This window comes from Ctenopharyngodon idella, chromosome 19 (assembly GCF_019924925.1).
Source record: "Ctenopharyngodon idella isolate HZGC_01 chromosome 19, HZGC01, whole genome shotgun sequence".
NCBI classification, from domain to species: domain Eukaryota; kingdom Metazoa; phylum Chordata; class Actinopteri; order Cypriniformes; family Xenocyprididae; genus Ctenopharyngodon; species Ctenopharyngodon idella.
The window spans coordinates 13629803-13653779 of NC_067238.1; the positions used below are offsets into that span (position 1 = coordinate 13629803).

At 37.3% G+C, this 23977-nt stretch overlaps 1 protein-coding gene across 3 annotated transcripts in view; it reads left to right on the forward strand.

Moving 5' to 3' along the window:
- Positions 1–23977, forward strand: part of pvrl2l (PVR cell adhesion molecule related 2 like) — a 176342-nt gene that overhangs the window by 61620 nt on the left and 90745 nt on the right. For all 3 annotated transcript variants that reach the window (XM_051873020.1, XM_051873018.1, XM_051873019.1), the window contains exons 2-6: positions 7673–7782; positions 10198–10441; positions 13284–13577; positions 14778–14895; positions 16937–17085. In XM_051873020.1, coding sequence (XP_051728980.1) covers positions 10207–10441; positions 13284–13577; positions 14778–14895; positions 16937–17085 — 796 coding nt within the window. In that variant the 5' untranslated portion in view covers positions 7673–7782; positions 10198–10206. The remainder of the gene's footprint in view (positions 1–7672; positions 7783–10197; positions 10442–13283; positions 13578–14777; positions 14896–16936; positions 17086–23977) is intronic.

Sequence of the window (23977 nt, forward strand, 5' to 3'; positions counted from 1 at the left end):
ACGTGACTCGTTTAGAGAGAGAAGGACATCCGTGAGAGGAAAATTTGAGGCTGAGTAGATAAAAATGTTGATAATAAAAATTAGTATTTGAAAACAGTCTGAATAGATAAGTTCTTGAATGTGTATTATGGCCTTGTCAGTTAATTTTTTTTTTTTTGTTAGCATTGAAAAACATTTTTTCAAGGAAATACTGCTCTTTGCTCAAAATAAGATGTGAAATACTGAAAAGGACAATCTAATTGTTTAGTTGGCTCAAACCTCCATTAGATTTGGGTGGAGTTTTCAAATGTTAAAATGAATACTTGACTTTCTTCTGGGGAACAGACAAAGAGAAATTTTGAAGACTACTGGTCACTTCAAAGGAAATTTTTAAACTTCAGTAAGGATGCAAAAGCACCATAAAAGCATTGTGTTTATAGTAGCCAGTACTATTCATACACTATCCACCTTTTCCACCTGCTTCCAGTTATTTTAGCTGTACAAAATTGTCCGTTATGCTGTTTAATGTTGGTATTTGGCAAAGTGGTATTCGTTTTCATATTATTATTTTTATATTAATCATAAACTCACTTGTTTTTAGTGTAAATAGCTTTACCAGATCTCGCCCCCCCCATTGACTACCATAGTATTTTTTTCGCTACTATGGTAGTCAATGGGGGACGAGGTCTGCTTGGTCACAAACATTCTTCCAAATATCTTCCTTTTGTGTAAAGCAGCATCGGTTTTTTTTTTTTTTTTAACAACTTGAGGGTGTGTAAATGATGACAACATTTTAATTTTTGAGCGAACTATCCTTTTAATTTTTAGTTGTTTACCTATAACGGCAATATGACATGGACTTGCACATTCACAGGAAATTGCTTCCTTCCATGATAAAGAATAAGGTTGATAACCCAAGTGTTCTGAAGTCATGCGATAACATTGTCAGGAAGACAGATCAAAATGTATTTTGATTAGTCACTGACAATCTTCCCCTGCAGACAGCCATTAAACTCTGTGACTGGATTGAATCAGTGAACTTGAAGTGGATTAGTCTGATTCATGAATGAATCATTCACAGCCATTTTCTGAACTGAATCAATTGATTCATTGAAAAGATCATTGAAGTCAAAAACAGGGCTGGTGCTAAACCCTGAATGTCCTGCCCCCTCAGTCAAGATGAAAGTGAAAATGATTTTAATGATGAAACAGAATAGACTGTTTGCCAAGTGCATAGGCTTTCTAGCATTAATATTAGGCTACTATAGCAACATTTTAGTTAAAGGGATAGTTCACCCAAAAATGAAAATTGTGTCATCATTTAATCAACCTCAAGTAGTTCCAAACCTGTATGAGTTTCTTTCTTCTGCTGAAGACAAAAGATGATATTTTGACGAATATGGGTAACCAAACAGTTGATGGGCCCAACTGACTTCCATAGTATGTAAAAAAAAAAAAAAAATACTATGGAAGTCAATGGGGCCCATCAGCTATTTGGTTACCAAAGTCACATTTTGATTGGCACACAAACCTCCTGTTTCATGGATATCGATGAGTCGAATTTTTGAAAATTTTGGCCTAGGCAATTTTACTTTTTGGTTTCTGTAGGTTATTATTCAATGCTCTGCCATTTGTTTTCGCTCAGGAGTTTTTAGTCCAATAGCTGTAGTAGCGACAGGTTTGTTTACGGTCCAAAAAATACGTGAATGGGCCACATATGTTTTTTTTAGCTGGGGATACTTTAAGTTACGTCATCACCTCCTTTCGTTACTTCAGATGCCCCCTCTTCAGTGCTTCACTGGCGCCAGCTCTGGTCAAAAGAACAACTTGTTACAAACTGGACATTGCTACCTCGTTTGTGAATTCATGAACAGTCCATTTCTCACTATTTTAAAGCTATTATATGGCTTCAGAAGACTTGACATATAATGCACGAGTCATGTGAACAGTTTAACGATTCTTTTTGCTTTTTGAAGTTTAAAAGCTTCAGTCCTCATCGATTACATATTGGTTGCTTTTTTTGGTGCAGTTACAATTGATCAAATCCTCCACGGAGGAAAGAAAGTTGTACGGAATGGCTTGAGGGCGAGTAAATAGTGACAGAAAGACAGAATTTTAATTACTGGTGGAACTAATCCTTTAAAGTTACATCTAAATAGATATCTAAAATTAAACATTCATGCTAGATAGTGTGCAAATAGGTAACACCCCAGGGCAGAGCCATCCCTGCGGTGCATATATATGAATATATTAATGACTCTGAGGTGAATATCACACAATATTTAACATAAGCACCGATGAGCTTTGCATTAAGTACATAAAGCAAGCGTATGTGCTTTTGGTAAATTGCTTCTGCCCCTTAAATGTGTTTGTGTTTTATTGAAGAGCCTGTTGCGGCCCTACTCTGGTTCGTTTGTCATCCTTAAGTAAAGCGTATCAGCAGTGCGCAGACACCCCGACTGTTTCAGAGGTATTAAAACCAGTGCAAATAGTAGATCAGTACAGGAATATGAGCAGAAACACTTGAACACAAAGGGAGGGGGTGTAAAGCATGCTGGGTATGCATGCAAATGAGACAGATATTTGATCCATGTTGGTTCTTTACTTTATTGTTCTCATTTTTTCCTTCGTTTTGAACCCATGGCGTTCTTTCATTGACCCTATGAAAAACGAATGACTAAAACATCGTACAACTACATTCCACCCGATGACTCATTTGTTGATGTGTACGGAGGAAGAGGGAGAGAGGGAAATAGAGTTATGAGCCAAAGATAGAAGGAAACAAAAGAGGAGTGGAGCCGAGAGAGAGAGAGAGGTAAAGAGAGCGAGGTGAGTGAATAAATGCTTTGTGTTTCTGTTTCTTATACCGCGGAGCTGGTCTGACAGGCCATTGTGTACCTTCAGGGGGAATTCTGCTACATTGAGTCACACGCAGCTCCTCGTATAATGAAAACACACACTTCCTGACATTAGAGCCCTGGATACGGACATGCACTGAGCATACTGTGATATGTGCGTGCGCTCGCATACCTCTATCCTTGTATGAATGGCATGTTAATTGGAACTTAAATGTAAATACCTAGAACAAATGCATTAGTCAAAGATTATTTGCCCAATACAAATAACGATACAGCAGCAGCAGTACTTGTTGACTGTGAAATGAAACTGGAAGGTTTAGATGGAAATTAATGTTTGAAAAAAAATAGTAAAAAAAGCTAAAAGGAAACTGGCTTCTATGACAGATGATGCTACTTAAAATTGTTTTATAATATTATTCTAAAATGTCCATGTAAATCTTAAAATGTCTGTATATAGAAACTGTCAAGAGACATAAATTGCGTTACACAACCATACGAAAACATTTACATACACTACCAAAGCTGTTCAGAAGTTTGGGGTCAGTAAGATTTTTTAAATGTTTTTGATAAAAGTCTCATGCTTAAAATATTTTCTATCTTAATATACACTCCAGTGATGCCATAGAAGAACCACTTTTGTTTCCCGAAAGAACTTTCCAGTCAACAGTTCTTAAAAGAACCATTTTAATAATCTAAAGAACATTTTTCCACTATAAAGAACTTTTTGTTCAGTGGAGAGTTTCAATGGATGTTAAAGGTTCTTCATAGAATCATAGATGCCAGTAAAGAAGCTTTTTTTTTTTTTTTTTGAAGTGTATTTTAATATGTAATTTATTCCTGTGAAGTTACACAGTAGCATTAAGCATGTAAGTAGCAAATTAAGCATGTAAGCTTAATTTTAAGCATCATTACTCCAGTCTTCAGAGTCACATGATCCTTAAATCATTCTAATATGCTAATTTGCTGCTCAAGAAACATTTCTTTCATTTCATTTCATTTCATTTATTTGAAATCTAAATTATTTGTAGGGTTAGGGTTATTATTTGCAGTGCACTGTTGTTGTATGTACTATAGCCTGAAACATACTACACGAGCAATGTTGGGGAAAGTTACCTTTAAAAGTAATGCATTACAATATTGCATTACTCCCTAAAAAAGTAACTAATTGCATTACATTATTTTTGCGTTACTTTTTCTCACCTGGGCTGCGCTGTTTTTTTTTTTTTTTTTTTTAATAACAACAAAAAAGTTATATTTTTGGGAAATGTAAAGCTTCAGGCTGATCACAAATACAATGTTTATCTAAAGTCATTTTTGCTTATTAGTATGGTTGAATTGGATCATCGAAGGTCAGCAGCAAAGACATTGGTAAATAAAGTGAGATTAAATACATAAAGTATGTTTGTGTTGTTTAACATATTTAAATATTGCAGGTTTGCGTAATATACAGAGATGCATTTCACTGATTTTATTCATTTTGAGGAATACTGAATCTGTTTTTATGCAAGTGAGATGAGTAAATGTTCACATTTAGTCAGTAACCATCATGTTTACACAGCACGCACAACACCTCCGCACTTACTCACGATTCTCTCAACATAAGGACAGGAGAGGAGTCAGTCGATACATGGGAAAACTAACTTCTGTTACTTGTTTGAAAAAGTAACTCAGATATTTTGTGTAAATTTAAAAGTAATGCGTTACTTTACTAGTTACTTGAAAAAAGTAATCTGATTATGTAACTCAAGTTACTTGTAATGCGTTACCCCCCAATACTGCACACAAGTATGAGTGCAACTACTTTTAGTACTTTTGTGTGCTGTGTTCTGCAAATGTGGCACTGCATTCTCAGCCTTGCCACAAGGGCTGCTATAGTGGACATTAACATAAACGCTGCTTTATGGCTGTTTTTCTGCATTGTTGTCTTTGTGTAAAGTTGATCTAATATGCGTTCTTGGATTATTGTGACAGATATAAACATCATTAGAATGCTTAATGGGGCGTATATGGAATTGCCTTCAAGTGTCTGTGCCATTAAACCACATTTATGTGATGCAATTCAGGTAAATCAGCTAGATAAACATGCCATTGTAACTAACTTGAAGCCATTCAGCAAGATTTTCTTTAAACTGCTGCACTGCAATGGCAGTTCTTGACTTGAAATAAAAACTGATCATAGAAGAAGACAGCTTTTGCTAATTGATGCTTTAGCACCCCTTGTGGCATACTTAATTTGCAATATAAATTGTGTTTGGACACAATCATGCGTCACAGTCATTGAGCCTAATGGTTTTTAATACAGACGCATTACAGTACAGCACAAGTATTTGGCATTTTCAGTCAGCGTGTCGTATACCTTTCAGTCAGTGTTAGGTAATGTCTGATTTATAGGAGGTTTGCGAACTTGAGGTCAAATCGATTTAATGCTTTTGTGGAACATAAACTGAGTTGGATGTTTTCAATGTGGTGAAGGGGTTGTAGCATTAGGGGAGAATGTGTTTGCATTTGAAAGTATGCGTTTCTATAACAGAATCAAGCTCCATTTATGTATTATTTAATGTGGCCACAACCCTATATTTGATAGAGCTTCATCCTACATGCAATTTGAGGCCTGTCTTTAGAGTGTTTGAGTGCACTGATGTTCTGTAGGTTGGCAGATGAAGCTGCATTGTGAATGTGTGTGTGTTTGTGAGCACTGAGCCATTCCTTATTCCATCAGTATATATGGAGCAGCTCTCATGCTGTTCACTGGCCTTTGACTCCTGGAGCTCTGAGCTGGGGGTCTCTCGCTTCTGTCTCCGCAGGAGCTCGCTAGAGTCCGCGGACTACTCGAGTCAAAACACGGGTTGTTTATTTTAACCTGCCTTTGTATACGGCCAGGTGAGAAAACGTGAAAGCAAAGAGAAAGCTAGTGAGTTTTGAAAAACTTGAACTTTGCAATCTTCCATAAGTGAATGCTGTGCCGACACAAAGATCACCATCTGGGATCACGGCCACCGGGTCAAAATGTTCAAATGCAGAAGGAAAGTGCTTTGAAAGTGCTATGATTGGCACTGTAATGCAGTGTCAGTTTACCATCAGTGTGAGGCAGACTGCAGAACAACTCATATCGGGTTTTAAAATCACAAGTTTGTTTTTGTGGCACTAATAAATGTGCAATTATTTTCTTTTATAGGCTTTAACCTCTTATTATAAAGTTTTGATCATTTGACTGTTATGTTCAAGGACAATTATTTTTTTTTTTAAAGCAGCATAAACGGGATTTTAATGATGATTTTTAATTATTTACGCACTTAATTACTTACAAGTCAAGTGTGTAATGTAATTTTCAGTTTGCAGAATCCATCTGTTATTTGCTGAGAGATGTGTTAGTCGGTGATGCTGAGAAAGTTAAGACTAATTGTATTGCACACAAGCAAAAAACAATTAAAATTCTGTTCATATTAATATGAGGCCTTTGAACATATAATTGAGATCTAAATTGTTTTCTTGCCAAAAAATGAAAGTTAGCTATGGGCGTGTATATATAAAGTAAAAACTTTAAAATGAACCTGGATCAAATGACTTTTACTTTATTAAATCGTTCCCCACCATTGACGGAATTTTCCGTCAATCCATGTTTTCACTGTTACATGGTAGAGGGCGCTATTACGCATCTTCTGAAAGAGTAAAGAATCTCCGGATCAAAACACAGGTGAAGAACAAGCAGAAACAAGTGATGGAAGCATTGCTTATGCACAGGTAAAACAACGCGGTCATCAAACATTAAACAGGATATAAATCAAAACTGTCTAATGTTACCGAATGAAATGTCGACCCAGGAAGAGGTGTAGGACTGTGAAGCTTTGGGGGTGTTGATGGGCTCAATCTACTCCATATGTGTTTTGATCATCTTTCTGAATCCCATTGGGTTGTAGTCTTTGACAAAAATGTGATTTTTCTCAGCTTTTTTTCAAAGTCTTGTTTGTTTTTTATGAAACCTACCCACATTTAATTGTTCATAAAGAATACATGAAGCTCTGAAAAAGAATATGCAATATACTCTTAAAAATAAAGGTTCTTTATTGGCTTCAATTAAGAACTTTTAACATCCATGAAATCTTTCCAGTGAACAAAAGGTTCTTTATTGTGGAAAAAAAAAGTGCTTCAGATTATTAAAAGAACCATTTTTTTTTCTTAGTGTGAAGAAAAATTTAAGATCTGTTCACTTGGAGATTCTTTGAGGAACCTAAAATGCATCATCTTTGTCACTGCTGCAAAGATCTCCTTTTTGAACTTTTATTTTAAAAGTGTACATGTTCCTTGTGTTATGATCAATTCATTAGTGCACAATATTCCAAAGAAAAGTCCAGTTATTGATGGATAAAATCAAATGCAACCCTACATTTTGTTCATTAATTATTTTGTTTCACTTAGGAATGCGTTGCATTATGGAAGTAAAACACTCTGAACGTTTCAAATTGACTTTTATAATGCTTCTCATCCAGATGCATTTGTTCAAGCGAGCTCTGATCCATATCCGTGATTGTGTAGATTGATGCTGTGATGATGAGATGGCTCAAAGTTTTTTTTTTTTTTTTCCTTTAATTATGGGCAATCAAAGCAGGATAAGTCTCATGCTGAGACAGTCTGCACATTTAGTCGATAGATATGAAGCCACTGAGCTCTAATCAGTCTGAGACTGCACTTTTTCCCGGAGGAAGCTCAGGCCCAGGAATATAACAGTCACTTTGGTGTGTTTCATATTAGCCTGATGTCTGGGTTTCATTTTCATAAATTTAATGTAGGCTACGACACTGGAACGTTCTAATGTTTCGCTCTTTCCTCTTTTGCAGTGGTCTGGAGTCAGCGTGTTCGAGTGGAATATGAGGTCACTGCGTATCCAAATAGCTCTGTCAATCTGCGCTGTGAATTCATCAACAGCGGAAACACCAAACTCACACAGGTAAGACTAGATACGTTTGATTAGTTCCAAGGGTCAAAAATGAGGTATTTGATGCCCTCGCCATATATACAGGGTGAATTCAGGTAAATTGGGATACTTTTTGCCATTGAGATGACTGGGAAAAATTTGAAAATTATCCTGAACTATTCTTTTTTTTAAACACACACACACACGCACACGCAAAAGCCGATCAGATGAAGGTATCTCAGGAAGCAGGAAGTAAAGCTAACATTGGATTCGGACATGCCTTGATGCCTTCCTACCTTGAAATGTGTCCTCCGAAGGCAGCGTTTTTCAGTTTTCGGATGCAGCCAAAGTTAAACCAAATATAGTTTGAGTTTTTAGCAAAAATAAATTGTAAAAACCTGATATAGTTTTACTATAAATTTTCTCACCATTAAAATAGCCACAGAAGCTGACAGTGTTAAAAAGCAAACAAACAAAAAACAAAATTTAGTATGATTTATATTCAGTTTTCGTCATGGGGACCTAAAAAATGTCCCCACAAGGTCAAAAGTTCTGGTATTACTATACTTGTTGGAACATTTGCTCCCTAAAACGTGGGTTTTACCGGGACCACACACACACACACACACACACACACACACACACACACACACACACACACACACACACACACACACACACACACACACACACACACACACACACACACACACACACACACAGACAGACAGACAGACAGACAACCTTTCAAAAGTCAGTATGATTTTTTTTTTTTATAAAATTGATTTGTGCATTAAATTTATTAAAAGTGACCATAAGGATATTCATAATGTTACAAACAAGTTCTATTTCAAATAATTGCTGTTCTTTCAAACATTCGTTTATCAAAAAATCCTGAGAAATGTGTCATGGTTTCCACAAAAATAATAAGCAGAACTGTTTTCAATGTTGATAACAATAAGAAATGTTTCTCGAGCAGCAAATCAGCATATTAGAATGATTTCTGAAAGTTCATGTGACACTGATCATGTGACAAAGTTTGATAACTAGCTGATAACTGATAGCTATTATATATGTGTGTGTGTATACAATATATATATATATATACGTGTATATATGTGTGTGTATGTGTATATATACACTACCAGTCAAAAGTTTGGAATCGGTAAGATTTTTAATGTTTTTAAAAGAAGTTTCGTCGCTCACCAAGGCTGCATTTATTTAATTAAAAATACAGTAAAAACTGTAATAATATTTCACAATATTACAATTTAAAATAACTGTTTTCTGTTTGAATATATTTTATGAAGTAATTTATTCCTGTGATGGCAATTTTCAGCATCATTACTCCAGTCTTCAGTGTCACATGATCATTCAGAAATCATTCTAATATGCTGATTTGCTGCTCAAGAAACATTTATTGTGTACAATATTTTTTTCAAGATTATTTGATGAATAGAAAGTTCAAAATAACAGCATTTATCTGAAATACAAAGCTTTTGTAACATTATACACTACCGTTCAAAAGTTTGGGGGCAGTAAGAATTTTAATTTTAATTTTTTTGAAAATTAAATTAAATTACAGAAATTAATACTTTTATTCAGCAAGGATGCATTAAATCGATCAAAAGTGACAGTAAAGACATTTATAATGTTACAAAAGATTATATTTCAAATAAATGCTGTTCTTTTGAACTTTCTATTCATCAAATAATCCTGAGGAAGAAAAAAAAAAAAAAGTATTGTACACAGATATTTTGTACAATTGTACACAATAAATGTTTCTTGAGCAGCAAATCAGCATATTACAATGATTTCTAAAGGATCATGTGACGTTGAAGACTGGAGTAATGATGCTGAAAATTCAGCTTTGATCACAGGAATAAATTACTTTATAAAATATATTCAAACAGAAAACAGTTATTTTAAATTGTAATAATATTTCACAATATTACTGTTTTTACTGTATTTTCAATTAAATAAATGCAGCCTTGGTGAGCAGATAAAACTTCTTTTAAAAACATTAAAAATCTTACCGATTCCAAACTTTTGCCCAGTAGTGTACGGTTACGTTATCGTTGTTAAAAATAATAATCTTGAAAGCATGAATTTAGAATGATGCTATCAGAAGTCATTATCATGGTTTTCGATAAAATCTATGTCTGCCTGCTTGATATACCTTGGTGCACATTTCAATATGCAGAATTCACAACAACATTATTCAGTGCATACATGAATATTAATTATTGGCAATCCATAAAACACCTGTATGTGTTGAACAAATGTAATATTTTGTGGTAGTTCAGCACAGGCCGAGTAATTGTCTAATGTTATTGCCATCCATATGGTTAAGGCCTGAGTTTAAACAACAAGCAGATGGCTGGCAGCATGCAGTATGTTAAAGCAATGCCGTGCAAGAATTAATTCCCTATTTCTTCTGGTTCGTAGGTTTCGTGGATGTTTGAGCGTGTTGAGGGTGATAGGCACAACATTGCTGTATTCCATCCCTCATATGGAGCCAGTTTCCCTAATAAAGAGTTTGAAGGCAGAGTTAATTTCACAAGGGGCTCCCTGGAGAACCCATCCATTAGGATCGACAAACTGAAGATGGCTGATGCTGGCAGGTACATCTGCGAGTACGCAACTTACCCCAGTGGAAACGAGCAAGGAACGACCACTCTTATCATGCTGGGTAAGTAACTCACTTGTGGTTATTTATAGACCTGCTTCAGTGCTTCCTACAAACAAGACAGACTCAAGTATAACAATTTAACAATATAAAATATATAAAATTCCATCCCAAATGATGACTCAAATATATATTTGAATTACTGTTTCAACCAATTATATGATATGGTTCAAAAGAACTGATTCATGAAAATGAATCAAACTTTTCAATCGCTATTTTTAGCCTTTTGGTTAAAATCAGAGATGCTTTTAAAACAGCTCTGCTCTCATACTCTCAAGTCTTGACATGAGCAGGGAGCGTGAAATTAGCCTGCTGGCACAGTCTTTAGGAAATTTAATGGCCAAATAATTAGCGCATTAAAATAAAATCAATATTTACAATGTTTCCTAGTTTTATATTGCCAACAAAATTGTCTCAGATGTGTTTTAAATGTTCATTAAATATCTGCCTAAACAACAGACCACAAGGTTGATGCTTGGACTGCAAAATCTTTAGCTCTTCTTTTGGCGTAGTTAGGAAAGCACAGACACAGAGTCATTCTAAACTACATTAGCTTTACTCACAGTAGCATTTCTGCTGTCTGCTTTAACACTAATGTCACCCATTAGCCTGATTCATCATTTGAATGACTAAGCTAATGCTATCATCAGAGACAAAGTGATGCTGTGAATCAGTGCTGCCCGTTTATCCTTGTTGGCTGTGTTCAAGCGTCTCGCTCTGTTTGTCTTTCACTGTTTAGCCCTGGGTAAACCAAGTAGAACATTAACTCAGCATCCATCTTGTATTGTTGTTAACCACTTGCTTTTAAATGTGGGTTGGTTAATTTGAAATGATCATCTTTATAAAATTTCTTTTACTATTCTTATATGCATTTTACAGAGTGATTATTTAATTTAATTTTAGCTATTTTGCATCCCAAATGGTTTCATAAAATTTTATATAAATTTTAGTGAATTAAGACAAAATTGTGGAAAAAATTATTGCAGTAAATGCAATAAATGCTTTCATTAAATGTTAGATAATCTCAAAATTGTCTTGTTGCTAATATTATATACACACACGTTACAATTTATAATAAAAATCAGTATTTGCATACATATACTTGATTAAAATATTTTACAAGCATGCAAAATGCCACATAAGCTGCGTTTCCATTACTCTTCTAATTGCGCAAATTGAAATTGCGAATTGAAAATACGCTCAACGGAAACACGTCAATTTCGCAAAACTCCCATATATCGGAAAGTTTTTACGCTCGCATGAGGTGGTTTTTCAGGCAATTTGAAAAAGGAATATTTCGCAAAACTGCAATGGAAACAGTTTTTTCGCATTTACAGGTCACCTGGCGTACATAAAAGTCGATCATTCTTTAAAGATGGCGCGGTATGTTTGCACAGAAGGCGAGACAGTGTTCTTTATTAAACTCATAAAAGACAAAATAAATACTGGATTCTAAATAACAAAGAAATGCCACAATTTATCAAGACCTGGAAGCACATAGGAGGGAGAAACACCCAGAAACAGCTCATACGTGGCCGCTCCCAAGTATAACATCTGTTTCCGTGATTTTTGGAATGACTTATCACAAGAGGAAAAAATAATCTTTTGGCGCATAACATCAGTTAATGCAAAGTACCTTTAAGACAAGTCGTTTCACTTGGTGGCCATTATTGAAATGCCTCTTGGGTACAGCTCCTATCTCTTTGAATGGGAAAATATCAAACTCTACAAAGCTGTTCGCCAAGCTTTCAATCAAATTTCATATTTGAGATCACCAAAGAAATCTGACAACAACTGTCTTATAAATTTTGTTTCTAAATGCCTGAATCATGACAAAAAAAAAAACAGCATTTTTCAGGCTGGATCAAGCTAATGCGCATGCGCAGTCCTAAGTGCGTGTCTCTATAGGAAGCGCACATCTGACTGTTTCTATAGGAACCGGAGCTTCTAACGGCAGCTGCAGTGATGCGATGACTTTACCAATCGGTGATTGGCTCTTATTTAGAAGGCGGGACTTATTTCGCCATATTGCGTTTCCCTTTCTCCCATTCATAATAATACAAGTGCACTGTCTTCCTATATACAGTATGAAGTCTTTAGTTAATGGAAACTGCATCATTTCCCAATAGCTTTTCATCGACATTTAGAAAATATCGAAAAAGTTTTGCGCAAATCTGTAGTGAGAACCCGGCTATAGAGTGATTATAGTTTGGTTCATCAATTCGATTAATTATATTTTATAATACTTTAAGTGAATTAAGACAAAATTCAAGTCTTTTTAATTTGATTTCAGCCATTGTCTTTAAAAAAAACAATGACAGATTCTTACACTTTTACGTTTGGTTGCCACCATTTATCTTTAATGTTTAAGCTCATCCTTGGCCATCAGGTACAGAGATGTCAGTATCAGGCACTGAAAAAACAGTTCTCTGATACGCTTCATTCTACTCAGTTCTATGATTAAAATATTTTTGTTTAATGACCTCTATAATTGACCGTCCCAGATTGTCCCAGGCATCCAGTTTCCTACATAACTGTGCTAGATTAATGTCTCTTGTATCACTCTGCGCTCTCTTTCTTCTCATGTAATCAATCAATATTTCATATCCACTTTTTTTTATTTGGTAAGTAGCTGTGTAATTAGTGGCCCTGTTTGAATGCTTGAAACACCTTGTCGACATTTATTTTAGAAAATGACCGGCTGACTGTCCCCTTAATGCGAGTCAATGACATGTCTGAGTGCTGTGTTGCATGTTTTTATTTAGCGCAAGCACCACTTGATTATTTAAAAAAGGATATTGAAAACCAAAGTCATGTTGTAACCTCTTTTTAAATAATTTTTCAGCTAAACCCAAAAACTCAGCTACCGCCATCCCAGTCCAAGCCGGCCCTTCTGAAGTTGTCGTGGCAAGTTGTGAAGCAGCCCAAGGAAAACCAGAGGCAACAATCTCCTGGATTACAACTGTTGCTGGCCGCTATAACCACACTTCAGTGCCCGAAGTGGACGGCACAGTGACCGTAAAGAGCGAGTATCGGATGATCCCGACACCTGCTGAAAACGGAAAAGAAATCACCTGCCTGGTAACCCAGAGGACGCAGAGCGAGCCAAAATCCTTCGACTTGAAGCTGGTGGTGGAGTGTAAGATTCATACACAAACTCTCGCACTGCTAGAAGTAGATCTTCGAAATGAAAATTCTGTCATTATTTGCTCACAATATCCATATGATTTTCTTTCTTCTAAAGAGTGACTTTTTCCAGGTCAGTCTTTTCAATTTAATGAAAATAAATGGGGCTGTCAAGCTCACTATAAAATGATAGAATTTCATAAGATATGAAGCAATGAACAATTCATTTAATGAATCTGATCTTTTCTAAAAATCTGATCCAGCTTATGTACAAATCAAGGCTTCCTTTCCCCAAAACATTGGTGCCAGTATTTTCAACAATCTACTTAGGCTTGCGATGCTTTTTGGGAATGAAGCCCTGGTCTGAATGATTCATTTGTGAATCAGACTGATTCGGTTCTTGAGTTCACTGATTCGCTCCGGTCATAGCAGTTAATAGCTCACTGGAGGGAGAAGATTATCAATAAATAAAGACTTAAATTTTGATCAGTTCCTCGGACAAAGCTATTGTATGACTTCAGAAGACTTTTATGAAACAGTTATAGTGCTTTTGTGTCCTTTTTGAAGCTTGAAAGCTTTAGTTCCCATTCATTGTGACTGAAAAGAAAGCCAACCAGCAGAGTATTCAAAACTTTTTGTGTGTGTGTTTCACGGAAGAATGGTTTGGGAACGACATGAAAGTTAGTAAATGAGGACAGAATTTTCATTTCTGGCCAAACTAATCCTTTAAAGGTGTGCGCTCTCAGTGACACACATATGAACTCATAATCCGTCCCGTATCATTCGCTCATAACACCTTTTCTCCCTCACCCACCCTCCTTTTCATTGAAAAATGCATTTAAGCATCTTTGCCTCTGCCTCATATGTCTGCCTCAACACATTGTTTGCATTTTTTTCATGAAAGCTATTTACGGAGTGTTTGAGGTGTCTGTGTTTGCATAGCTGAGCTGGAATGTTTGAGGATGTCAGAGATTTGCAGCTTCACCATTTCTTTTATAAACGCCCCTGTTGGAACATCCTCACCTCTTGCACTTTCATTCTGCATTTCTCCAGCGTGTCAAAGCCCTTTGAGAGCCTATAGGGCAGTGCCACCTTCAGCAAACCTGTATCTTCCCTTCCCACCCCTGAACAGCAGATTTGAACTATGAACTGCTCTTTCAATGCAGGATTTAATGATGAATGAATGTCTCTCTCTATCTCACATTCTTTCTAGACCCACCCATTGTGACAATAGATGGATATGACAATAACTGGTATATGGGTCGGACTGATGCTGTTTTGACCTGCGAGGCTGACGCCAACCCAGAACTTACTGAGATTATCTGGACAACGTGAGTTCCTTCTTAATAAACTTTAAGGAATAGTTCAAAATTCTGTCATCATCTATGCATGTCATTCAAAACCCCGTATGATTTTCTTTGGTCGAACACAGAGGATGTTTAGCAGAATGAGCACATTTAAATTTGACTTATGCTCACCAAGGCTGCATTTATCTGATCAAAAATACAGTAAAAACAGTATTATTATTATTCCAATTTTAAATCTTTAAGTTCAGTAGGGTTGGATACCGTTCACATTTTAACTGGTACCAGTATCGGTACCTGAAGTTCGGTGCTGGTACCTAACAGTACCTTTTTTCAGTATTTTACTCTCCGTGTAATAACAAAAACATTTCAGTAAAAAAATAAGACCAAACCTTTCAATTTCAACATTTTTTAAATTATTTAGAAATATTACACACTAGACGAAATAAACTTATGTGTGCGCTGTAGCATGAGAACGCATTACAGCAGAGAATTTAAATGTCTCGTGCTGTTCTTCACCTCTGCTGTTCAGCGTTGCGTTCGGACATGTGCTGTAAATGTGTTTCCTCAGCACAGTAGCACAAAAGTGTTGTTTCATTTTCCCCACAATGCTCAGAGCTGGAGTTTGACTAACAACACATGGAAAATATGACTGTGACATTTAGTATGTAACAACATGCGGAGCACACATGAGAGCGGTTTCTGTGCGGAACGCCTCAATGATATTAACAACGCTCGCAACGCGGATCATAGATCATATACGGATCTAGTTTTGTGAACTTTAACCACACTTCAGAATGTTTAGCCATTGCCCTGTGTGTTATGCTTGAACAAGTTGCTGGGATGTCGTCGCATGGTCTCTCTATCTCACCTTACTTTCTCGCGTTCTCACTTCTCAGGTAGCAAAATGTGGCACCAATTGATTTAATGTGAAACAGTACTCTGTAGTACTGATGTAATTCGGTCAGTACCCTTAAAAGTATCGTGTTCGGTACCCAACTCTAGTCTTCAGTGTCGCAATGTCCTTCGGAAATCATTTCATAAGCTGATTTGGTGCTTAAAAATTTCTTATTATCAATATTGAAACCAGTTGTGCTGCTTAATATTTTTGTGGAAACTGATACATTTTATCAGGATTCTTTGGCGAATAGCAGGTTCAGAAGAACATTTACTTGAAAAAGACATCTTTGTAACATTATAAATGTCACTTTTGATCAATTTTAATTTAATTTAATTTTATTTTTTGCTGAAGAAAATTTTTCATTTCTTTTTTTAAAAAAAAAAAATCTTATCGACTTCAAACTTTTGAATTGTAGTGTATATATAAAATATCTGCTTGGACATTCTGCTAAATATCACAAAAGAAAAAAATATTCATCTTGGAAAAATACAAGGGTGAGTAAATGATGACAGAATTTACTCAAAACAGAAAGAAACAATAAAAACTTTTCTTTTCATTAGCATTAGTATTCACTTAGTCTGAAGAAAATCCATATTACATATTTATGCTTATGTGCTCCTGCTTCATCTCTAATATGACTGAAACAGAGTCAAATATGGCAGTTTCGCTGCTAACAACAGCCACAGGCTAATTGGCTCTGAATTGAGGAAGCATCTCTGCCTGCGGTATAAAGCAACAACAGCCTATTAACGCTTCACTGCTTCAACTTCATTTTTTCACCAAAATAATAGAGAACCTGAATCGATACAGATCGAAAAACAGCATTTATTAGCAAGACTTATTGGGCGTCACTTAGATGTAGCCGTTTGATTGCAGAGTTTCAAGTTAGTTGACGAATATTCAACACTTGCGTATTTATTTGGAACATTTTCGAATGGAGTAGGCCTAATTATAATAGTGTGCATTAAAGTGTCATAAAAAAAACCCTGTTTCAGCACACAAAGGCAAATTAAAAAAAGAAATAACACATGCAATCATTGTCTCAAAACATGATATTTAATAAATATGGATGTATTTTCAGTAAATAAGTGTTATGTTTCTGAAATAAGCCAACATGGTTTATAAGACTAGCTAGAAATGCCGTTTTCTGTGTTAATGGTTCCTCAGCACGTCGGGTCCGATGCCGCCTTCGGTACGGGTGGAACACAACCGGCTGCTGGTGAGGAAGGTGGACGAAACGGTAAACACAACATTTGTGTGTGAAGTGAAGAACCGTCTGGGTGCTGGCAAGAAAGAGCTCTCCGCCATGGTCATCGGTGAGTAACGCAATGCAGGAATGACACATGTACTCATGGGTTCAGTACACTTTTCAGCTCAAGTACAGTGTGCTAACCAGGCGCGGTGAGCTAAAGCATTTCGTGCCTGGTTAGGACACGGTGTTGCACGCCACCTCCCTCACACGTAGGAGGACACAAAATGTGGGAAACAGGTTTCTCCTTACTAAATACAGATACATTTTGGTATTCATGTACACTTTTCTAATGTGGGTGGGCTTCAAAAGCCAGACTCTTACTTGGTGGTTGGGTTTCTAGTTGGCCTGCCCAACCTAATTTTGCGGGATTTTCTCCAGAAGTCTTTCTGCTATGTGAAGTCACTTGGTGTGAGCCAGTTTGCCGGGTTGCTTTTTATTTCTTCTTTTCACTTGTTTTCTTTTCCCTCTTCACCATACCTAACAACACAGTACTGTTGTATCTTTGTTTAACCTTTTTTAATAGAAAAAATTGCTATTGTTCTTTTCTTCTCTGTTCCTGTGCATGGTTTTCTTTCTTTTCCTGCAGCTTTGTTGTGCCGAAACGCACACATTTTGTGTAAGCATTAATGCACAACACCGTCTTGATGTTCCATTTCTTAAAACGCTAGCCGTTGTCGATCAGCTATGGAGTGGCTGCTTCACTAAATGGACGCGTGTAGGCCCGTGAGCCACTGTGCTTTTGGCACTTTCTCATGCCAAGGCAAGCGCAAGAGCCGAATTTAGAATCCGTGGGAATCCTTTTGGAAATTTCAATTGTCTTGTGGGAGAACAAAGGCTCTTTGTAGGCGCACTGTAGCGAGAAAGTGTGGGATGTTGTTTTAATGTGTTTTTTTTTTTTCTTTTCACAATGGTATTATAGGGGAGAGTTTTATCACAGTCATAAGGACACCTAGTCCTCACAGAAACATTCTCGTACCTTCACTTGATACATTCACCGTTGCCAAACATAACAGTGGATTGTCACAGAGGTTAAGTCACTGCATTGTGAATTATCTGGTTGTTTGCATGAAGTTCGTTTTGTCCCTGCTTAAAAGGCTGGCGATTTCCATGCTGGTCTAGGTTGGTTTATGCTGCTTAGTACTGGTCTAGCAGGTCTTTTCAGCAGGGTAGTTGAGTTGTTTGAGTGGGAATGAGTGTGATTGTTAGTGAAATGTGCCTGTGGATGAGAAATACTTTACTTTAATGCACACTCATATATATTAGGGATGGGCCAGAGTACCAAAGTACTTTAGTACTTAGGCCAGCAATGATTAATCATGCAAACCCTGCTGAAAAACAAGCAGTTTAAACCATCTTAAATAGTTTGCTAGTTTTAACTGGTTTAATGTGGTTGAGCCGGTCTCCCAGCCTGGCAACCGAGTCTTTAACTGCTCAGTGTTGGCCATCTGAAATGTGTCCAAAACCCCTGTAAAATCATCAAAACTGACAAACTTAACCAGCCTTGATAAATTAGGAGAACTTAGGCTGGTCTGTTCTTGGGTTTGCACACTTAGACTCTTTTCAACTGGTCAGGGTGGGAGATCAGCTAGACCAACCAACTAAATATCAGTTTTCTCAGCTGGGAGACTAGCTAAACTTTTTTAAACTGGTCTAGATGGTCTCCCGGAATGGACAAGCTGGCGTTTAGCTGGTCAGTCTAGCTTATTTCCAACCCTGACCAGTTAAATATTGTCCCAAAACCCTTTAAAACCATCAAAACTGATCTGTCTAACCAATTTGCAAAACTGGAAGACCCTAGGCCTGGTTTAAGTTGTTTTTTTTTCTAAGTACTTGGGTGTGACAGCAATCATGAACACCCTATTTAAAAAAACCCCAGCTCAAATTAGATTTCTGGTCTTACCTGGTTTAAGCTGCCTAATGTCTCCCAGTTTGGCCAGGCTGGTTAAGTTGGTGAGTTTTTATGGTTTTAGAGGGGTTTTAGACACTTTCAGTTGGCCAGGGTGGGATATCAGCTTGTCAGGCTTGAAGACTAGCTAATCCTTGGCCAGTGGAGACCAGCTTAAACAAGCTAAAACCAGCACTAAAACTCCTAAGGCTGGTTTAAGCTAGGTTTTTTTTTCCCCCAAAAGGGAGCACATAGAGGATAATTCACTTTGAATTGTTTATTACCCATTCACAATTTTTAGTTTAACCAGCCACCAATTGTGCTGGTATTGTACTGTGCCACGTGTATTTCAATTAAGTCATTAAGTCAGGTGTAAACAGGGCCTAATACAAAAACAGACACGAATGCCACACCATGACAAAGCTCAGCGGATTGCAGGCGAGACTTGTGCTGACGCAAAAGGAATTTAAAAACCCCCAACCCCTAAAACTGTACACGTGACTGAGGCTAGATTACACTGGCTCCCAGTGGATTCACCAGCCTAGCTGGAGAGAAAATGTGTGCCTGTGTTTGTGTGTGTGTGTTTTTGCATAAAAAAGTGAGAAAAGCACGGAAGGAGGGCTGTTTTTAAGACGAACATCCCCCAGACAGAATTCTCCTCAAGTTGAAATCACTTTCTTTTTCTCTTCCCGTTTTCCTCCTGCCTTGAAAGGGGGGAGACCTTAGCTTGTGCCAGTTAACAGACTAATCATGCAGCTTGCCAAGAAGGAGTGTTTCCTCATTTCTTTCCCCTCCTTAGCCATTTTCAGACAGCTAATGCAGAAAACTGAAGTCTTTCATTGCAGACTCTTTTGGGGGAATTGAGAGGCCATTTAGCTGCTTAACTTCTTGGCTGAATCTTGATGCCATTTATTGGTTGGTAGTGGCTGCTTTTAAGGAAACAAAAAACTGAGTTTTTGCAGAAAGACATTTGCATGCATGCATGCGCGCGCATACACTTAAAACAGCACACAAGACACGTCCTGAAAAGACCAGCGTGTTTTGAATGCATGAGTTCATTGGTCAGTAAGGCTTTATTTGTTTATTAGCTTCACCAGAAAGACCATGCTCTCAGACCCATCCTGCCAGCTGATAAATAATCATCATATTTTAAGAATTTTGCTGCAGTGCAAAGAAAACAAATTGTAGCCAACCACCTTAAACAAATTTAAGACCAAACAAAAGATTTACAAGAGTGATAATCCTGCTGTGGTTAGTGCGTGTTTGTCAATGTCTGCTTGACATCTAGACATCACATGGGATAATCAATATTCATGTGTCAAGATATTAAATATTAATTCATCTTGACCTTCCTATTTTTCCGATCATTTCTTCACCCTCAGGGTAAATAGCATGGCTACACTGGTCCATCCTGTAGACCAGCATCAAACATGCACTAAAAGAAGCTGCTTCTAGTCTGAGCTGGTCTTTTCAACAAGGAAATTGAGTGCAATGATTTTCTGAATCGAAACATTAACTCATGCAGTGCTGATTGCAGACTGCATCACTTCACTGCATTCGTTGACGATCTTACCCATCAGATCCGGTTCTGTAATTACTAGATATTCAGGTTAATGCTCAATTTAACTGTTTTTAAGGGTTTATTCTTAAAGGTAAAGTGTGTCATTTATAATAAACCGTGTAAATAAGTGGCACTTTTTTAGGGAAATCAACCTACAAATGTCTTATTATCAGCCAGCTAACAATATAAAGTTGGCTATACAAGGATGTTCAACTTTATCTACACACAGGTAGACCCAAAGCCGGGACCCAATGTGAGATCCAATCATACCCCTTTTCCACCAAGGCAGTTTGAGTTCTGGTTCAGAGCCAGAATTTAGTTTCAAATCAGTTCTTTGTCTTTTGACACCCAAAGCACCAGCTCTGAACCAGGAAAAGTGGCACCAAAACATTGCTGGTATAGAAGTAAGAACCGCTTAGGGGCTGGGGGCGGGGTTACCGTGACCAACAAGATAACTTCTACTGCCATTTTTGAAATAGCAGCTAATCGAGCTAATAGCAGCTTGATTGTCATCTCCGTCTAAACAAATTACGGCAAACTAGACAAACATGTTGGATTCGCCGTGTTTGGATGCCGATGTTGGTTCACAAACTAGCATCAATAGTAACGCAACGTCCGCCATTGTTGATGGTGTGTTTGACGGTGCTACGCTAGCGTTGCTGGGAAAGATGTGACGTATACAGTGACGTAAGACCTGGCTCTGTGGTGGCTCTCTAGCCCGTGAAAAGGCAAACCGGTTCTTAGATGGCTCGCCAGTCGAACCAACTCCGAACCGGCAATAGCACTAGCTCTGAACTAGCACCCAGTTCATGCTGGTGGAAAAGGGGTATCTGAGAAGTTCCAGAATCTCAGTCGTTTTTTTTTTTTTTTTGATTGGATAAAATGAATGGAGGCTATTTTATGTTTTTCTGTGCATGCTCAGCTATAGATCAACACCTATGCTTCTAGTTGACTTCTGCATAAACATCTAAAAACACACTTCATCTTTAAATTATGACATTTGGTCCCTCCAGTCCTGAATATATGGTTGTTTACTTGATCAGATTTGATGTATTCCCTCTCTCAGAGCTTTCATATCATATCAAACAGTTGTTTTGGCACTAGTGCTCTTACCTGTAGTGTCTTCAGCCTTACGGTGTGAAAACAATGTCTGAAACTCAGCATGTGAGATAAGGTGAGGGAAAGACCTCAGTCGACTGACACCTGGGTGAAGCTTATCACCCACGGCTTAGCGAGAGAAATTCGAGACAAAGAAAGAGGCACTGAGAGGGCAAGGAGATATCACCCTGCTAACATTAAGTGAAATGTCAGAAAAGTGGGCTGCCAAGATTACCTGGCTCTTAGCCCACACTGTCCATCATTACGGCTCATTACAGATACTCCGAAACCTTAGAGCTCACCTTAGAAACATGAGGGCTCACCAGGTTGCCTTTTTCTTTGCTTTGATCAATTACAGAATAGAAATGAGGCTTTCTCTCAGTCTTGGTTTTGGTTACCTTTCTGACCCGGACTGATTCTAATGATTTAATGATTTATTGGGCTTTCCTTAAATAAGTAATGAAAATGATTCATGCAGAACATTTAAGTATTTATGAACGTTGTTAGCCATTTAGAAACCATGAGATGCGAACACTAGAAGATTTAATTATGTATTCTTTTAATTAAGACGTTTTAAAAAAATTATTTCTTTTTAATCAATGATAAATTGAGTATCAAAGCTGTTTTGTAAAGTTTCTGATGCATCGCTTGTGCAATCCACCCTAGAAGTGCAGCTCGGAGTGCTTTAAAGATGTATCAAGCGATGCATCTCTGCGTCTGAATCAATGGAGGCTTATTTAAAAACAGCATTTTTACTGAGTTGCTCCTTCATTCTCTCTCAGCAATTTGGTACACGTGTCAGAGTTTAGAATCTGCCACTCCGCATATACCGATGCTTTAATGTTCAAAAACAGAACGCACGCCGTGCCTAGCCAGATGGAGCCGGCTGCGTTTTTTCATAAACATTTAGTTTTCAGATTCTCATTACTCCTCTCGATTTTCTTTGGGAAAGTAGTCTTCTTTTCTGAGTGGATTATGAGGAGCAGCCTGTCTGAAATGGGACAATGGCACATTTTTCATGAATTTCTCATGGATGTTGACACTGATGTGATGGCGGATGCAATGAACTGTTGAAAAATCATTACAGGATCCTTTTACAGCTTAGCTGTGGTTAGGCTGGCTTAGCTGAGCGATTTCTACTCCTTCCACAATCCTGTTATCTGTCATTATTCGTCATTACCTGAACCTTCTCTCTAATAAACTTGTGCTCTGCATGAAGGGCTGGCCGATAAATGGATCTTGATATGTTCCAACCTTTTGATAATGTTCAATATATATCTCTATTCAAAAGGGTGTCCATATTTTTTTCAATCAGAGGAGCTATCTTTTCAACCATAGAGCCAAATGGATTCAAAACGTGTAATGCAAAAATTGAAATACAGGAAGTCTAGTTAATACTATATATATATATATTTTTTTACAACTCAAGACTAATACTTTTAATTTATACGCATCAATATAGCAGTAAACAGCCATATTTTGTCTTATTAGGGCCAGAGCACCGATGGTGTGAGGACCCTATTGGAATTGCTCTATCAATTATTCTCTGAAATGAATCGCATTTTTGAGGGCCTAAACGTGCTCTTTGAAACTTTGCACACGCATCAGAAGTGGTGAAAATTTTCGTCTGATATGGGTTTCAGAATTAGGTGTGGCAAAATGGCTCGATAGCACCACCTACAAAATTTCAATTAAGTGCCCTTCGTGCTACGTTTCACGTACTGGTCTGAAATTCGGTAGACACATGTAACAGCCCAATACCTACAAAAAAGTCCCTGGGTGCAAAATCTGAAAACTCAAAAGGAAGTGAGATATTTTGAATTTTCTCTGCGTTTCCAGATGTTGTTAAATTGCGAAGATCTTGAGTTTTCGCTGAAGGGCGTGTCCGTGGCGGCCTGACAAAGTTCAGTGTTTCACCATGAAACAGGAAGTTGTTGTAACTCGGGCAAACAATGTCCGATCTGCCCCAAACTTCACATGTTTTATTAGTTTTGGCCTGAAGACATCTACATGGCAATATTCAGTTACAGTCATAGCGCCACCTGTTGACAACAGGAAATGGCATGTTTTACACTGTGATTAATTCCTCTTAGAAATTTAATCAGATAAACATCATATTTGGTCAGTCTAATCTTAAGGCTTAAAGCGATGTTAAATTGCAAAGATCTTGAGTTTTCGCGGAAGGGCGTGTCCGTGGCGGCCTGACAAATTTTGATGTTTCACCATGAAACAGGAAGCTGTTGTAACTCAGGCATACAATGTCCGATCTGTCCAAAAGTTCACGTTTGATAAAAGTCCTGGTTTGAAGACATCTACATGCTGATATTCAATTACTCATAGCGCCACCTGCTGATAACAGGAAATGGCATGCTTTACACTGAAACACATTTAAATATGCCACGAAGTACCAAA